General features: G+C 40.7%; 1 protein-coding gene across 1 annotated transcript in view; it reads right to left on the bottom strand.

Moving 5' to 3' along the window:
* KYNU (kynureninase) overlaps positions 1-19,753 on the bottom strand; it is a 152,261-nt gene that overhangs the window by 36,593 nt on the left and 95,915 nt on the right. The window contains exons 2-4 of the mRNA XM_080399692.1: positions 18,098-18,287; positions 12,546-12,666; positions 5,573-5,655 (exon numbers count right to left, since the gene is read on the bottom strand). Of these exons, the coding sequence (XP_080255818.1) occupies positions 5,573-5,655; positions 12,546-12,666; positions 18,098-18,287 (394 nt within the window). The remainder of the gene's footprint in view (positions 1-5,572; positions 5,656-12,545; positions 12,667-18,097; positions 18,288-19,753) is intronic.

Here is a 19,753-nt window from a genome sequence, read left to right as displayed (position 1 = left end):
TTTTTCAGGTCAGCCACAGAAAACAAAAAAACCCAATGAAGTATTTCCATTTCCTGGCAAACCAATGGTAGATTTATTACCATTAATACCTCAGACAAAAATCAGGTCAGAAGACTATATGTAAAACAAGGCTTGCAGGCTTATTTTTGTCAGAAGTTTAGATGTAAAGCAAGTCCAAAAACACATTGAGGCAATTATCTATTGTAAGTGGTTGCTGTAATGTCAAGCTAGATCTCATTCCTAATAAAAATTAAAATAATTAAAAAAAAAAAACCACAAGAAAAACTGGCCTATGGAATATAACAAACCATTATTAATGTAGCAACTTAGCAAGAAGCCATACCCACATAGCTCCAAGGAGGCTCATAACAGATGCCTTTTGGCTATAGCTAATCATGGGCAGAGCTAATGGAGTAACAACTAATTGTTATTACAAAGCATTTAGTAACAAATTCTCAAACTCTTATCAACAACTGGTGAAAGGTTTTAGGCAGGATGAGGGACTGGCGTTGGGGGGGGCACCACCAAGATAGGGAGAAAATCAATTCCTGTTTGTTTCCATTTTGCCTGATGTCTGTTGTTGAAAAGCAGCAATTCACCCTTGACATAAATCAGTGTTTTGAGAGTCTTCTTCAGCTGGAAGGTGGGCTCGTGTGCCTTGCCCTACTCATTGCCCCAGCAGCAGAGTTTGCCAAAGGTGGAAAGAGGTTTCAGACAGGGAGGGATGGAGGCATGTTGTAAGCAGGCAAGGAGGGCAACAGCCACCCTAAAGATCGATAAAGAGGAAAGAAAAATATGATGTTGGGGTGAAAAGGGTAAGGGGAGCCACAAAAAATGGAGTAGATCCTGGGTTTCTCCTGTCCCTGCCTTGGAAGGCACACAAAGTCCCAACCAAGATGGGGGAATGGCAGCAAGAGTACCGAGCCACTCCGACCATATCCCCCAGAGTTTAGGTTCGTGGAGTTACTACTTTGCTAGCCCAAGAAAGTGAGATAGACATCGGCTGAACTCAATACAGGCAAATATAGCCAAGAACATTGAAACCTATGATCAAGAAGGGTTTATTCATAAATCCCTGCCAAGAAGGTCTCAGCTTGTGCCACCACAGAAAAAGCCATTCTGACCAAAGTGTTCAAGGGCCTTTACTTGCATTGCCAAAATCTGCAAGTATTGGACAGAAAGACTTGCAAATAGCTGTGACTCCAGAGACATTGCGCAGGGGACAAGTTGGGGGGGGAAAGATGTCACAAATAAGTTCCCTCCTTCAGACACCAGGAACACTGTCAAGTTTGTGGGAAGGAATATGGGTAGACCTAGTTCTTCATAGGGAAAAATAAGCTCTTTTCCTCACTTAACTCCTCTGCTTTGCTTTCCTTTCTTCCCTCTGATAGCATTGCATCAGCAGGCTCCATGCTGCTGGAAGAGGTCACCTTGTGGCTGTTCTATTGCAGATACACAAGACAGCTAAAGAGAGTGATTGCAGCTCAAAACAGTATTATTTGCAGTCTTAATATTTCTATGGAACTCTTGAGGCTGAAAAAAGGGATAGCATCAAGAAACGATATTGTTCTTATTTCTCCCTCTGCTCCTTCCATGAAATCTCCAGCTTTCACAGCAAATTCTGCACGAGCAATACTCTGCCTGCTGTACCATTTCCACATAAAACAAATGGTTAATCTGTAGATCACTTTTAGCTGCATGCTAGCATCCCAAATTAAATATGACACTACATTTGTCATGTAAGTCTTGGTCTTCCATAAATTATATATTTATTAAAAGCTTTCTATTATTGAATTTCATGCCCACAAAACCAAACCTCATCCGTGTCATTGGAAAACTGTTATCCTTTATAACCTGCACTGCATTTCGGAAAACAACCTTTCTATGATCCAATTAACCTATTACAATATTCAAAGACCCAGCACACAGGAGACAAAATTATGTTTGCTTTCTTTATTTCCTAACTTTATACCGTATCTCCAAGACAGGCTAAAACCTGTATGTTCTGCTTGATAAATCTCCTCTTTAATAAAAGGAAGCAGCATTTGCAAAGTACAACTTCAGAGACAATTATGATTGCGTTAGGCAGACGCTGCCATCCTTCTCATCCCTGACTGCAGTGGGAGCCTGCTCCTCGCCAGAGTAAGTAAAAAGCATGCTGTAAAATGATTGAAAAAGGCGAAGGGCCCCAATTCTGAAAACATTTTGGTTATTTCAAATAATCCTTATCACTCAAAGTCACTACAAATCTGCTCGGCATTCAGTCTTCCCTCAACAGAGACCTGCCCAAGCGCATTGTGGAGCAGCAGCCACACAGTTAATCTTGTTCCATCAGAAGGTGATCCTGCCAAGGTTGTAATGTTTTAATAAGGTCTGGTAGGAGAAGCAGAGATTACCGTCACCACGTTATGCCACTCAGCGTGAGCATAGGAAAAAAGCTTTGGCCTCCATTGACCTTGACTCTGTATTTCACAATGTATTTACTACTGTAACTTTCATTGAACAAGAAAATGTGACTGCATTTAATAAGCAAGGTGTTACAGCACTATAAACCATTAAATGAACAAAGATATTTTACAGTCTTTAGGCTGCTCCTGAATAAATCTCACCAAATAATTTTTACATACTACTGCTACTTAGAGTGAGAAATGACCATTCTTGCTTCTCCTCCATAATATGTTAAATATTGAATAAAATAAAAAAAAAAAGAGGTAGAATTCTTTTTATGTTCTTACATTAAATTCACTAAAAAAGGAAATTCAGAATTCACTCAACTCACACGTACTCGGTATTGCACCTTGCTTGAAAACAGTACTCAATCATAAACACCACATTGGAAGAGAGCATTTTAACACATTTTTCATGTGTTTATTCTCTTAGCCCTTTCACTATTACCTACAATTTTAAAAATCAGAATCTATTACGATGCATCCATCATTTGGGAAGTATTAATTCATTTGTATTCTAAAAATCAGTCACCTAGGCCTAGGTCCTGAAAAAAACTATAAGGATGTTGTATAAATAAAACCCTGCTGGCATGCAAATCTGAGGGTCACAGCTGAGCCCACACCACATTTTATACTTCAATTGAAGCCCCAAAAATTCAGGAGAACAAAATCTAAACTGATAACATTGACATGCCCTTTACTTTTGAGGAAAACAACAGGACTATGAAACACTTCTCAGTAAAGGATTTTAAAAACAGGGTGGGTGGTTTTCTTTTTTTAAGAAGTAGGTTAATGGTAGGGTGACCTCAGTCATAATTTTTATATAAATTTTTATAGAAATATAGTCATATTTTTTATAGAAAACTTGAACATATTCATTTAAAATTAACAAAATTTAATAAGCAGTGTCATGGAGTTTGGAAAATAAAATTTAAAAAAGGAGACTGACAAGCTAGCAATTAGATGAAGTTGAAGCAAAGCTCTCGTTTCCGTCTCCTTACACCCAGAATACATCTCTTAGTTAAACAAATACCATGATACACACTGAGCTGGCAGCCTCTACCAGCCAGATGGCTAAGGGAAAAAAAAGCCCCGCCTGATTCCCTGCCTTCTGCTGTGACCCCTACCCTAAAGCCTCAGCCAAGCTGACCCCAGCACTGGCAGGGAGTGAGTGCCCAGCCCATCCCCCCCCACCCCACCACCCAGCCTGCAGGGGTCCCGGGGACCCACGTTTTGCAAACAGAGCAGTAGCAGGCATTCACAGAAGGCGATGCAGAGAAGTGTGATAACTCACGTTCTGGAAGCTGCTCTTTGGAGGAATCTTGGCTCTCTCCTGGTTCTGTGAAGAGCATCAACAGTCTTACCTTGTTACTTTACTAATTCAGGTGCCTGAAAGTATGTTGTGTGACTGTTCTCTCATACTCACAAGACATATTCTCCACCCTCCAATTAATTAAATTCAAGATTTCCAATTTTAAAAGCCTCACTATGTACTGAGGTAGCTGTGCAACAAGTCACATTTCTCCACCTGCCTACAGCTTCCAAGTTATACCCTACTAGGACGAGAACATCCACTTGCCAGGAAAGATCGGTCAAACTAGATAGAGAAATTCCTAAATCAGCTGTGCTCAGCACTTCAGCACCCTCCGCCACTTTATATTTTCATGGGTTTATGTTCTATGATAGTTAACAGATGAATATATCGAGCTTGCCCTTGAACATAATGGAAGCAGGAAAAGCAATTTCTTAGCATCCTGAGCAATACCAGGTGCTACGATAGCTACTTCCAAAATCAGAACAACTAATCGGCATTTTGGTTTTGTTTTCATTCTGCAGATAGGATTGCTCTGCACAGCCCAGTGACACCCAGTGTAGCCACACTCATGCGTATGTTATCGTAGTGCTTACATCATGGGTAGACCAACTACAACAATATTTGCTTATATTTGTTCTGCTCTAATAATAATGTCCAGTGTCCTACCTATTCAGAAACTTCATGAAGATGTCAGGAAGTGACTTTATTTATAAATATGTCAATGAACTTGTCATGAAACATTCCTCAATTTCTCTCTTTCCAGTTGTTCGGATCCATTTGCTTCTCTTGAAGGAGAAAACCTGTAACTTCCTCATTGAACACTTGTCTATAGCTGGAGGAGAAATGACAGGACAATAGCTAGTGTACAGTCGGTCAACTTAACCGTAACATTTTTCCTTAGTGATGGCACAAATGAAGACATGATAATTCAGTCAGTATTGACAGTTGCCTTCAACAGCTGAATTGAAATACTGGCCAATTCTCACTAAAATCTGCTAATCTAGCCTTGACGACAGCTGTAAGGGCTGGGGAGAAAAAAGGGTCTGTGAGACACCTTGCCGAGACAATTTCACTTCCCCCTTCCCACAGCAACAACTCTGAAGGAAATCCCAGTGAAAGATTATTTCAACAACTACACACAGGTTAGAGTAAGAGGCGATGGAGGAAATTTGCAATCACGCAGCCGACTGCTTTCATGGCTGGCAAACTCACCAGGAGAAGTCTCCAGGGCTCCTTCTCAATCTCTGGAACAACCAGAAGCATTTACTGCTAAGGTCCTGCAGCACTGCAGACTCCTCAAAGGGTACAGCAGGGTAATGGGAACTTACAAATAGCAGGTCCTGCCCCAATTATCTGCTTCATTGACATAAGCAGTTCTCAAATATGAGGCTGGATTTAGCAGCAGGGAAAGGAGGAAAAGCAGAAAATGTCTAGATGGAAATAATTTTTCAAAGGGGGAAAGTTCATTGGTTTACTTCTAGGAGAGAGACTGAGAATCTGTAATGCCAAGTGCCCTTTAAAAGGGCTTCACGTGTTAGACCAAGTGGTTTATGATGCTCCAAGAAACCCTTTGCTGCAATTAGTTTCATGATATGCATATGCTCATATATTATCACACACATTCATCTCTTAAATCACTTGCGGTCTTAAAATTAAATGTTAGTCCATGCACAAAGCACTCAGAAAAACTACTATAAAACAAACGAATGCAAGGAACTAAATTCTGGTCACATAGTTTTAAGACTTTCAGACTTAAAAGAAACTGCTTTTCGTTTCTAGAGAAAGATGTTTCCCCGCAGTTCACACCTACCAACCAGCTCAGCCATCAGGTCTAGGATGCACTCGTCTGCCAAAGCCCATGGGCGCTGACCATTGAAATGGCCATGAACACCTCTGAAAAGGAAAAGACAAACAATGAAAACATCTGCTGTTCCCTTTGGATCTGTCCTAAGAAACATACCCGATTTGGACATCCTACATTTGGAGGAGGGAGGAGCAGAAGACTCACCTAACTGAGCCCAGCACTTTTACCATGCCATTAAAGCTCATAGCAAGTGCAATGCATTTGTTGGTTTCTCACTGGTTTTCAGTTGCTTGAAAACTATTTATTTTGCCCACCCCACCCCCCCAAATTTATAGACATTAGCTTTTTCACAACTTACCTGGAAATGGCTGCATGGGTACCAGAATCCTCTGGGAACAGGCACAGTGGTGCCCAGTGCAGGATGGCACCCTACTAAGCCCAACCCACACCAACCACGTGGAGATCAGAGATCACCCTGCAGAGTTACTCCACCAGCATTTCTAGCTGACTGTTGTATGGTGCAGAGGATGGTAGACTTGAACACTGCCTTGCTCCCAGACCGAAATATTACTTGTCAGAAACAATTCCTAGCCTCCTGAATGGCCGGTCTGAGCTCGCCCTTCTGCATAAACCAGCAGGTACTTAACGGAGATGCAGGGGAGCACCTGCCCAAACCAAGCTGCTTGCTAATTTTTATTGCTTCTCTTCTCCCTGCCAAATTGTTCTAGATCTAAGTGCGCATAAAGCTTTTTGCTTTCACAAAGGTCATTAAAAAAATTTTATTTTGTGCACTGTTCCTGTCTACAGTGGATCACACGGTCACTTTAAACCTGAATGTGTCAATGCTCTGAAGTGACAGATACGTACATTCAGTTCTGAATTAAGTGCTCTGAGCTAATTTTTGCTTCAAATGTGACACAGAAGTAAACTTCTAAGGTAGCCACCATGCATATATAGATAAAAAGTTGAAAAGTTTCTTAAACATGCAGGATGTAGCATACAGATTTAAATGCAAATGAAGGCAGATTGAGAAAAGTAATAACAGTGCTAATCCAGGGGAACATTGCTCTGGGCTACCATCTCACACTGCATGATTTTCATATTTGCAGAGCACCACGGGGTACTTGTGGAGTCAGAAATACCAGGCTGCATGGGGCTGAGGCAAAAATGCTCTTTCAAAACAGGGACAAAGCCGTTAGAAACAGTGTAGAAAGCAAAAAAGAGCCCATAAAACTATGGTGAGAGAAAGAGGCGGGGGGGGGGGGGGGAAGGGAGCAGAAAAAAAAAGAAAAAAAGCCACCCAAGTAATAAACCTTTTAAAGAAGCCAATAGCTCCACAATGTTCACTCAAAATCATGAGAGGACAACTGGCAGATCAAGACAGGAGAGAAGAGGGTGAATGACATGCTACCAGCTAGTCCTCCAGGCTTAAGGCTATGTAAAAGATTGGATCTCCCTATCCAGCTTGTACTTTCTCTTCTTAGGCAGAATTTCATTCTGTTTCCCACACAAATTACCTGGATATTTTATAGTCAGACCCCTTCTGATTGACTTGGGTCTACTTCACGCCTCCTAGGGATATTTCCAAAAGAACCACCATCTTAAAGAATAGAAAAAACTGCTGCAAAAAGCACCAATTATATTAACCATTTAATGCCTCTTATCCTTGCAAAACACCAATTACTTTTGGACTACTTTAGGTCAACAGCTAAAGGAGGGCCCAGGTACAAGTGAACATCACTTGCAAATAAAATAACCTACTTACATTCAACAGGTCCAGCCCCACGCAGGCAACAAGGAGGACCCCAACCCCTGTGTTGGATACGGTTGTGTACACTAGCTGACTGCTTTTCCCTGGTTTAGAATTGCTCTCTGATGAGACCTTGATCGCAGAAAGCGGGCAGTGTGAAATAGCACTCATTTACAAGAACATTTTATAGATGAGAAATAAAGGCAGTAGGTGGGTAGGGGTGAAAATGCAATAAGGGGCAGGATTAGCGCTGAAAGTTGCTGCCTTCTATTAAACTGTAATGCAGCTGCATTCCCTGAAGACAGTGGTATGTGTTTCACAAACAGCAAGACATTTATTGCTAATTTCCCTTCTTATTCTTAACTGTAATATAGTGATCAAGGGACTCTGGGGTAATACAGACTGTTAAAAAAAAAAAAAAAAAAAAAAAAAAAAAAAACCACAAAGATTTTGAGTGGCTCCCAGCCCGAGGGGATCTGTATTTCTGAAAGAGGATAGTGAACATAATAAGATGGGAAAAAGAAGCCCTAACTACCTATGGGATTCTCTTTCATTAGCTTTCTCTGATTTTATAGCCATTAGTGTCCTTCTAATGGGAATTTACTGATGAAAGCACTTTCTACCAGCACACAGGACTAACAAAATTTCAGAATAAATTTCCAAGTTATCATGAAAACAGATATGAGGTTTTGGGCATAGGAATATTTTATTTTGAGAAAAAAACACAGAAATTTAAGTATATCAAAAGAGGGGAGAGCCAGCATTTATTATTATTCATATTATTATTATTATTACGGCACAGCTTACAGCTTGCCTCCCTCTTGATGGCGAATATAAATGCCAAGAGACAAAAATTATTGCCGCTAAAATGATAGTTAAAGGCATATTCTTGGACCCTTTTTTTATTTTAATCACATGAAACTCTGTAGCCTTTGCTGATGGCACAATACATCCTATTACACTTAGGTTGTAAAATTCTATGCTCTGCCTCAGAGAATTTATATCTCTGTATATTATGCCACCCCTCTCTCAGCTCTGGTAGGCACTGGGGGTAATAATCTTTAAGGACACAACTGCAGTGCTTCTGGCATTCCCCTCAGACACGGAGAGCCTACATCTCATTTTGTTTCTGCTGCACCCTAGGTAGCAAGAGAAATTTAAATTGAGGTACCCAAATTAATGAATACAAAACGTGGCCCATCAAATCATAAAGCATCATACAAACAGAACTATTTCTTAAACTACTGTGAGAGTTTCTCATTGTGCAAATTATTTTTTTGTCGGTTACCGTTTTATTTTCAATTTGGCATGGAATCACAATGCCACATTTTATTCGCTGAGGTCTGGTTGATTTAGAGCTCACTAGGGGAGCTAGAAACACATTTTCTGATATGATCCCAGGGTTTCAAAGGCGGTGAGAAAAGGGATTTAAATTAATTGCCAGCTTCAGGAATCTTCTGTGCTCATCCAAATCTTGTTCAAGTGGAAATTTCCTACTTGCTTCTTTGCCAAAAATGATGCAAGGTATTTAATGAGCCAATGCAGGCTCTTAAGTTTGACCATGGTTCCAAGCAAAGAAACAGCTAAAAGAAAGGAAGACCTATCCAAAGGAAAAGAACCATATGGGGCAGTAGATCGAAGGCTGAAACTAAAAAACCTGGGACATAAAAGCAGGCATTTACAGCTCTAACATATGACCTGCAGAAAGGCACAAGGCAGAGATGACTCCTGCCGGATGCCAGAGGTGGGTCTGCCAAGCAGAACATGATGGAGCCCCCCCAAGCCACAGTCCCGTTGGTGGGGCTGTTACATCTTGCAGGGTTAGTTCAGCACGTAGAAACGAAGGTTCTTCTGACTCACTGAAAATAATCTTCGCTGCTGCAGGTGTTGTTATAAAGCCTTCCACAGACTTAGAGGGTTTGTTTGTTATGTTCACGGCAGAAGCCTGTTGACAGACCACTTCAACGCTTGGAAGGACATATACATATTTTGTTTCCAGCCCAATATATTAATTTCTAGTTTACATTTACTGTGCCAGCATGTTACTTCAGGTAAGTGGCTCTTTTTTGCCTTGATGCTTTCCCCTTGGTATACCCAGAGAACAATCATTTTTCCTTGCAGTCTTCATTTTGCCCAGCTAAACGACTCTAATCCTCCAGGGTTCCATAGGTTCTCCACTCCCCTATCACCCTACCAGCCCTTTGCAAAAGCATAACAACTGGCTACGGCAGCCTCCCTTCTGTTTTAATAGTTCCACTTTAATGAGTTAGTCGGACGCGAGAGACATTGCCCACTGCACTGAGTATGTTCACATGCAATTATGATTCTATAAAATACATTAATTACTTCAACAGCTCTGGTGGAGAGGAAGGGAAAACAAGACACTGCAAAGCACCTATTGGCTTTTCTCCATCCAAACAAGTCACTTGAACTTTGTTAGATTTCAAAAATAAGTGGATTATCAGTTACTCTAGGCTAAGTGTTAAAGAGACAACTGTTCGTCCCTTTTTGGCCCTCATTCAATAAATCATGGATTTAGCTGAAATCAAAGCAGAAATAAAGATGGAGTCTCAAAGGCTCTTTTTTAATCCATACTAAGAACACCAGTGGCTTGGATTTGTAGTCTTTATATATTAACATTAAAAAAAAAAAAAAAAAAAAAAGGAGTGAGGAATGTCGGAGGGAAAGAATACAGAATCAGAAAAGGTATATGGGGAGCAGATGTAAGAGAAGAAAGCTATAACTCACCATTTAATGTCAGAGGGGATAAAAGGGACAGTGTCACTATAAGAGGGAACACAACAAGAAATGCATGAAAAGGCCTCTTTCTCTCCAGGCCTTACTCTAATGAGTTGCCATCAACACACAGAGCTAAAGCTATGAGCTTTCCTGCCCTTGACCACAGCTACTGGGCAATCTTCCTTTTCACTCTTGCCATTAACTTTAAGCAGTGAAAACCATTTAAACAGACAAGTGTAGCAGCTATTTGAGATGAGTCCCAAGACACAGCAAACAGAAAATGCGATAAACCAATTTATAAGAAAGCCAGAATCTATATCATTGCTGACTTGATGGATGTGCCTAATTTGCATGCCAGGTCTTAGATTGTAAGGTACTTATTTATCCAACCCACAACAACTAAATTCCACGCTGCCAACACACAAGGCATCAAACAGGCTTTGGATGGCAACAGCTTACTACCTTGGCCCAGATTTTACTAAGTTGACCTTGGTGAGTGGAATAAAAGTACCCATTTCAGCATCTCCAACCACCTAGTCCTTTGCAGCCCTCAGCACCCGATCCCACCCATCAGCTTCTTGAAGCATACTCATTGTAGCAAGAACATTGCTCTGTTCAAATGTAGCTTTACCTTACCCTGAATTTCTCACTTGTTTTAGGTACATCTGTGATCGGCAGGATTTTGTTCTGTGTTTCTGTTGATTTTAGTTTGGGGAGGCTTTGGAGTTTGTTTGGGGGTTTTTTCCTCTGTTTGTTTTTGCTTTTTTCAAACCTTTCTGATTTATTCTGGGTAAGGTAATTGGGGCCAAGCTGTATTTTTGGCAAACAGCCTTTCTAGATGCTCCCTCTCTTCTGATGGCTTGAAATCGTGTTCAGCCATATTTCTCACTTAGATACACCTACTGAAGGCATTTTTGATCTTCTGAAGAAACATGCTGCCTATTCTTTTCTTTCAGGTTTTTATAATCAACAAGAAAAAAAGAAAAACAACAACAAAAACATCCTTCACTGTAGAACAGACAAACATAAAACTGGAAGTAAACCAGTGGAAAGGTACAGTGAAGGAGCTGAAATATGTTTGCACTCGCAGTGCATCACTCTAACAGATAAGAGTGCTATCTGACTTTTACCTTTTGAAAGAGCTCAGCTGTTTCCCTGATAAAGTAGGATAATCATACAGAAATGGACAGGGTTGCAATTTTTTCAAATGACTGGAGAAACTGCAGTGCTGTGCTGAATGAATAACCAGGAGGAACGAGTGGTTCCCAAAGTTCACATTCAGTCCCATTCATTCTCAGCCTTCTTCTCTTATAAGGATACAAGCAATAAATAGGAAACAGTAAAACATTTTTATTAACCCACAGCATTCATATATTAACAAGTGAAAGAGCAGCTACAGGGTTTTCACATTTACATTGCGAAGCCTCCATCCAGACTGTTTCCAGTGAAACAAGGCTGCCCAGTTAGCAGAATTAGTTTTTCCCCTCCTGCCGCCCCATATTTCCTCTGCTCTCTCACCATGAAATCACATCTGTTCCACTCATATCCCGCACCCTATAAAAGTGTTCAGCTCTCTCCCAGCTCACTCACTCAACTGGATGTTATTTTCCTTTCCTGTCATCAGCTCCCTGGTTTTTACTTATCTTTTTCCTTACTTGTCCCTGCTCCAGCTGCTAAGGCAGGTGTTGGACACCTCAAAGCACAGACTCTCCATGGAAACAAAGTGAGTTTATATATATAAATAAAATAAAAAAAACAACAGAGATTCTCCCCTATATTAAAGTTTCCCATTTGCTATGATGACAATGCCCCTATCCTGCACTGCTGAAACGTGTCCCTCTTTTGTCCTCCTGTCTCCCTCACACCAGATCTCTTCAGCAGAGCTCATTGCAATCCACTCCCAGCTCCTCACTGGGATGCTACTAAGACAGGAATGCTTCTTTCTAAATAAAATGAACTTGTCAGGCAAAGACCTGGTTTAAGAAGAGCCAAAAACCTGCCAGCGCTGGCAGCAGCACCACCTGCGCTCCGTGCTATTTCAAGGGGAACTGCCCATTGCAAGGCCTGCAGGGTGAATCACATGCAGTTAAAAATGCTAATTAGAAAATCACTGGATCTGAAACTGAATCACGTTTACCAGCAAGGAGCAGTAACTAAATGAGATTGCACGTCTTGCGTATAAACACACATAGCAATTGGATGGGGCTGGTGAAACTCTGCGGGTTGTCCCGATGAGCCAAAGCAAAGCCACCATGCACAGCACAGGGTAGCACAGCTGGAAGTTTCTCTTCGCTTGTTTCACTGCTCATACCTTTAAAGGAGATATAAATAGTGCTAGGGAAACACTGAACATGTTTTACTCCTGGGCTGTAGTGGTTTTAACACACTGTTCTTCTATTCAAGCATTTCCAAGGCAAATCTTGAAATAAAGCAAAGTGCATAATAAAGCATCAAAAATAAAGCATCTCGCATACCCTGAGTCGTACTCACGTTCGAGCCCACTTGTCCAGTTCTTCATCCAAGTAAGTTTTAACTTTTCTTGGCTGGAGCCCGAGAGAATTCCCAGCAAAGTATATACAGCTCTCCTCTCCGTTCACCAGGCTCAGATCAGCTGCAGAAGGAAACCACAGAGACACCGCACACATGGGAGTGAGCACAGGGGGGACAGCACTTGTGTACACACACGTGTGCTACCACCCGCAGCTCTGCCCATTCTGCATCTCCCTGGGACATCGTGCTCCCCACATGCCAACAGAAGCAGTGCGCCTTGACTTTCCTCCCGGGACACCCCTCAGGCAACCCTGCAAAGAGATCCAAGGAGGAGGAAAACTGGGCAGTTTGCAAGCAGTTATTCCCCTCACTCTTGTAATTTTTGGCTGAGTCCATCTGTACCTATTCTGGACCTAACATGAGTTCATGCAGCATTAAATCCCCAGGTCTCTAGGGTGTGTGGGAAGCAGCCGCTGGCACCAATTTTGTCAGGTCTGTAACCAAGGGTGAGTGAATAGGCAGCAGTTTCCTGACCATGCTATCTACTTTTCTTCCACCATCAATATATTCCTACTCTGAGTCGTGAAACTACTTGAATCATGCATTTAATAAAAGTCAAGACTAGGTAAATCTGTGTCCTTCATGTAAGTTCTCCCCGCATGGTTAAATAGCTATTCAGAAAAATGTAGTCACTGCACAGAATATTTTAAGGCAGTCTCCAAAGTTCTTCTCTTGTCAGTATATATTGTGGGCTGCACTTCATGTTATCATCATCATCATCTGAGGAGGCATTCTATGTTGACAAATCCTTTTGATGATTAGAAGAAAAGCAAGGCGGTAGAAATTTATAAATAATAGCTCTAGTGAGGTTCTGAACAATCTAATTACCCCATGCCATCATCTATCAATCCAAACACTGCATTTTTCTGTTATTTCTCACGTTAGAGATTCTTGGAGGGACAAGCGATGGTGACCTTCCAGAAGTAGTAAGTAATTTGCTTTCGTCTATACCTATAATTACAATACCCCAAAAGCTAACATTACATTTATTTTTGGTAAACATAGTCAATAAACCTCAGAAGAAAGACTAAATGAATGAATATGTTAAGATACTTGTTCGAAACAATAAGATTGCTTTTCTGTTCTGAAAATTTTACGTTAGGGCTGTAGCTGTAGAAAAACAGATTAGATGCCTGGAAAAGGTCTCTTACTACCTTTTGCACTAACAATTATCAACTTCATTGAACTTCACCAGAAGCACATTTTTCAGAAGTATAGACAACTTAGGTAAATTCTTAATTAAAGCTTTAGAAGCTTTTTTTAAAAAAGCCTGTCAGAGGGCAATTTCAGCCTAATCTGTTTTACAGATACTAGGTCTGGTTTTTGTCTGTTCTAATTTAAATGAAAACAGAGAGGCATAAATATTATCCATGCTCCTAAATTGATTCTATTAACAGGTTTTTTTCTTATCAAGAAACACAATAATACTATCTCATTCAGAATAGAGAAGGATCTTTGCTCAAGAATTTGGAGCTCAGTCTCATTAATACTCTTTACACTCCAATCAAACATTAAAAAAGGTAAGGAATCACAAGCAAGTTAGCTTTTCTTGCACACAGCCCTTTCTGAATAGAAACACCTCTTGGGTTGGAGAGAGATAGCATTACCTCTTCAATAAAGTGTATTTTTCTACTTTTAAGCCTGTTACTTTGAATAGTTTTGTTGGTTTGGGGTTTTTTTTTTGGTCATGTTACCACCTCTATTGGACTGTATTCATTTCCTTTTCACAAAAAGTCATTTACTTCCCCTTCTCTGACATCATTAAAGGATTCATTTTGGATCACTTTTTGCTTCCCAATCTAGGCTTGTTTTTTGCAGCATCTTTGTCATTTAACAACTTCTTCTGACTTAACACACCATTGTGCTCCAGCATTTCCTTGATCACTGTGATATTCTTTACAGTAAAACATTTGCTTTCTTAAGACTAGCATATGCCTTTCCACAAATTAATCTACCCTCATTTCTCACAGCGAAGGCCCTTTTTATTTCTGCAGGAGCTGTGGCTGACATGCAACACATACTGAAATATTCAAATAAGAAATAAACACAACTGATGAAATAAAGGCTGATGCAAAAAAATCCCAGAAGTTAATTATTGAAATGTGTCCTTAGAGTAGCCTGGAAAAAAACCCAACACATTAAGATCAATTAGAAACTTTCTAAACTATTCTCAAACCTACTTAGATTCATGCAAACTGGTCAGATCTAACAATGTACATTATATTTGCATACTAAATATACCCATTCATCTACATTAGAAACATATTTCTATACCTTTTAAAGATCAAAAAAAGAGCAAGTTTATTTACAGAAATGTTCAGTTCAAACAAGAGGGAAAACCACAGTGACTTTATTAACCAGAAAGGAAAGACTAAATCTGCTTGCACATATCTGAGTCCTACCCCTTGTTGAAGGATGGAAGGTCACCTTTCTTACACCTTCCCACACACCTCTCCCAAGCCCTCTAAACAAAAAGCCAGATTTATATGATTAACCACTACCTTTAAGCATCTCCTCAGGGAATTATAGCTCCACACTTTCTCTCTGGGACACCTTTTTATTCCCAAGAAACCCCAGTGATGCTCTGTTCCTTTATAAGATGAAACACAAGCCACAGTCTTAATCAGATTAGTGATCTGGTGCCCGAGGGCCAACTGCAACCCAGCCATCCCAACCGCCTCCCCACAGTGCATGAAAAAGCATTACAGGGACTGCTATCAACTCAGAGAAAAGTCAGGAGATCCAAACATTCCTCTAAATCTCCTGCTGGCATCTTCTCCTATTTGCTCACCTGAGCCTCATCCCTCACACTTGTACTTGAAAACCTCAAAGATTTGCCAGAGAGTTAATCTGCTAGTGGTTTCCATGTGATTGATATAACAAATAAACAGCTGTGGCATTGATTATAAATTGATAACTAAATTAAACTGTTATAATGACTTTCTAAATATTTTTTACGTACATCATCTTACAGGTGTCTCCTATGAATGTTCTCATCTGCTTCTTGTAAGGCTTCCTTTTAAAACCTCATTGTAATGTTTTATGTAAATATATAAAGACTGTTTGATGACTAATATCTGTAATGACATTTATCTTCAGAAGCATGTTATCTAGGATCCACTCCTGTCTCAGATAAATGTCAGGGGAGATCTGTCTCTATGGTATAGGCACACAATGTAAATATATATATTTTTACACCCCTGTTGTTTTTCAGCAGGGAAGCTGTTCCTTATGACAGCTGAAGAACAGAAAAGAGAGACGGGGGAAAAGAAGAGGGGAAAAAATCTCAATTTGGGAACATAGGAATGATGGGTTCTGTGCGCTGTTCAACTGGTACTACTTTGTAGGCTGGTTATCTTCACTAAAACATATATATCCACACTCTCAGGACTACATATTATAGTAACCACAGGGGGTGGGGGGAAGAACAAAAGATAAAAACCCACACACACATCAGCTGCCTCTAGGTCTAAATATTACGGTAAGTGACAAAACAAACAATAATGGAGGTTGGAAAGGAAGCAATGAAAACTGTCACAGGGGTATCAAAACCTTTCTGTCCTTCTCAAAAGATTCTTTAATCTGAAGCTGCTGTGACATTGAACTGAAAAATGACCTTTCATACTCCTGAGACATCTGACACTGCAGTGGAAGGCACAGCTGCAGCCAGGTGCCCTAACGGAGCTGGATTTCAATAGTGCAGCCAGATTAAGGGCAGCAGCGTAATGGCCATGTAAGCTGCCTTCCAGCATCTTTCCAGCTTTAGAGAGACATTTTGCAGCCACGTGGTGGAAGCTGAAGTGGCTTTGAGTACAAAATAGTCATACCCAAACAAACAGGTGGGGCTTAGGGAACCCTCTGAAGCAACCGGGGCTGGGGGAATATTACTTCTTGGCAGATGGGCTAACACCTCCTCCATGTGGAGGAAGCACCCAGTTTAAATATTTGTAAAGTATCCAGTTCTGCTCTGAATAATATAAATAGCAAAGCTCAAAGATTTAAATGTGGGGAGAGATAAGCCAATACCACCAGTGCATAGAGAAAGAAGATTTATCATCCTCGCGTCCTAAGGGCAGGAGCAGAATGCATTCCCAACATTCATCACTGCTCAGCAGGAAGATACTGAACGCAAAGATAGTTGAATACAAAGATGTCCAGGAATCCAGACAACTGATACCATTTGTTATCACGGATTCCTACTGGACATGATTTGGTGAATGTACCTGTAATTTCTCATGTATCATCAGTACTACTTTTTTTCAGAAAAAAAAATCTGCAGAAAATTTTATTTATTGGAAAGGTAATATATTTTGCAACAAATTTCTATGATTTTTTTTCTCTAATAGATGCTTTCTGCCAGAGCAGAAAAGAAGTGTGACTATACCTATATCTGTTCACCATAAGGAATATATAGGCCATTTCTTCAGCTCCCAGCGTGTGATGACCAGGGCCCATAGAGCAGGCACAGATTTTGCTCCCTATGCATTTGACACATGAGCTGAAAATAAACCCAGACAGGGCTTGGAAAGCAGGAGAAGAGACCACTCTGCTTCCATATGTGGGTGCTCCCACAAGATTTCCCTGCATGATTTTGGCCAGATACAGCAGCAGTGGCGAGTACAAAAAAGTGTCATGGAAATGTTTTGTACTTCCATTGGGCTGGCAATGCTAACCCAAAGCAAGTATTTCCCTCTCAGCTCACCAGCTTCCCCCTCACACGATTCCAGCCTCTGCACCCGGTCCTCTCCATGCCCAGGCATGCCACAGGCTCCTTAAAACAACCCACGGACCAGGAATCAGACACAAAAAAAAAAAAATAAATTGAGAACCATTTTGCATGGCTACATGGAAGCCATGTGCACTTATCTATTTGTAGGCAATTCATGAGGAAAGTAGGAAAGATCTTCAAATAAAAGGTTTCATTATGAATTATTTGCTCAGATCAATTATTTGTTCTAAAGCACAGTCTTCCATTTGGCCTCAGGAAGAAAATAATCTCTTCCACCAGCAGTAAAGCATAAATGTTAATATATGTACTGTCTCTTTCATTAACTAAAATAATTGTAACTAGATAGATAATACCAAACTATATTATACCAAGGAAGCAACTGCTCTGAACTATTGTAAGCGACATTGCCTTTTCAAACCATTAGATAGAAATGCTTCTGCCTATAATTTTCAATCAGTCACTATATTGTTCAAAGCAGCTGACTGACAGCATAAGCACCGTGTAAGTACTGTATCCTAGCATTTTATTCAGGATGGGAATGAAAGCATAAAGCTTTTGGTGCTAGTTGGATTGTTGATTTAGCTGTTGATTTGGTGCTAGTTGATGGATTGATTTAGCAACACCCGGGACATACTGTGCTCGGATATGACTGCAATTGCTCAATTATCTTATAAGTGACAATGATTTCCAAAGATTTGTGATAAACACATGCAGAAGATCTGAAGCCCCACCCTTGCCCCCGCACTATAATTATAATTCTCACTTGGAGGCAGATCCTTGACTTTGGGGATACAGAAACATTCACGAAGATGCTTTAACTCATCTTCTTCATCTAAGCGGAAAGCAAGTTTCTTGTCTGTGGGACTGCAGCCCAGCCGCAAGGCAATTTGCTCTAAAACAGTTGCTGGTAACACAGAAGAACATGGATCCATTTTCAGGTCATGCAGTTTCACCTTAAAATGAAAACACCACAGTTTAGCTTCTGCAGTACGCACATCCACAAGCCGCAATAAACAGCCACTGAAGCTGCAGCATTCGAGACCCAAACTTACTTGATTTAAAGCTTTTTAAAAGTATTTGAATGGAATAGTAAAACTGATCAATTCAAGTATTTCTAAGGCAACATATTGCTGTAGCCCCAAAGGCTTCCCCTCTCACCCCCACCCAATGCTCTTCCCTTTTTAAGCTCTATCAGCAGCTTCTAAGTTCTCCCACCAGAGCGACAGCAGTTACAGATGCTGAAGTGTCATTCACAATTTTGAGATCTTAGGGCCAGAGGCAGCATTATTGTTTCTGCAGCCTGTGCTCCTAAAATTAGCAGGTGCACAGCTACGCTGGCGTTGTTGCCAGGCTGTGCAATGTTCAGCCTCTTTCCGCTTTCCTGCCTTAAAAATAGGAGGGGGTGTTTGTGCACAGCCACGCTCACAAATGAGGGCAGAGCAGGCGGGGGACAGATGGCAGACAAAGGTATCGTTAGAAATGTAGCTTTCAAGACCAGGACGTTGAATTAATATTTTCATCCTGGTGGTTTAGCTCCTTCGGTCCTAGGGAAGCAGAGGAGCTCCAGTCAAGCTGCAGACGTGGCAGACCATAGTTTCTAACAAAATATCCAAAACTGGAAATGCAAAATTTACAAGCTCATTGATTTTGATAAGAAAAATGGTTCTGTAATGGCAGCGCTCAGAGGCACCCTGACACCATTATGTTCAAGATGGCATTTGTGCGCTTGGCTTTACAGATCTATTGGCAAAGACAATTTATGACATGGACTCTGTACTTCAGGGCAAAACTTTGCTGGTGCTCCCTGCTGCGCTCTGTTGCAGAAGGCAGTTGAGGGGCTCGCTGAGGTGCTTGGTGGTTGCCCCAGTTTAGGGAACTGCAGTGTCAGACCACACGATATTCTCTGCCCTTTTAACATCCCCAAGAGTTTTTAGTGCAGCAAAAAAACTCTAGGGGATATGCTGAAATAGGACAGATTAGCACTTAATATGCAACATAAAGCCACCAGAAAATATAGCTTTTTCTCTCTGTTTGAGAAAGAAAATTTTATAAATACATATCCTCCACAAGTACCAGCTCCTTTTCCTTAAAACCGATAATAAACTATTCAGTTATCCGGCTACAAGCTGTGGATAAAAAGAACAACAGACAATGATACGGGTTGCAGTCAGCTGAGCGTTACATTCACTGTCACTTAACCTAGCTTGGGCTTCTGAGACTCAGTGGGATGGTATATTCAAAATTATAGATTTTTTTTTTTATTAGATCCCTAATGATACATTTCTCTTGATTCTTTTCACTACAAATACATAAATGCATATGAGGTATTTTATCAAATGTTTGTGCCAGCCCCTGAACACCATCCAGAAGAACTTTGTCAACACATATGGGAAGGACAACAGTCAGTGTTTAAATATAA

The sequence above is a fragment of the Falco punctatus genome (assembly GCF_963210335.1).
Source record: "Falco punctatus genome assembly, chromosome: 8".
NCBI classification, from domain to species: Eukaryota; Metazoa; Chordata; class Aves; order Falconiformes; family Falconidae; genus Falco; species Falco punctatus.
This window is presented reverse-complemented; position numbering and strand designations above follow the sequence as displayed.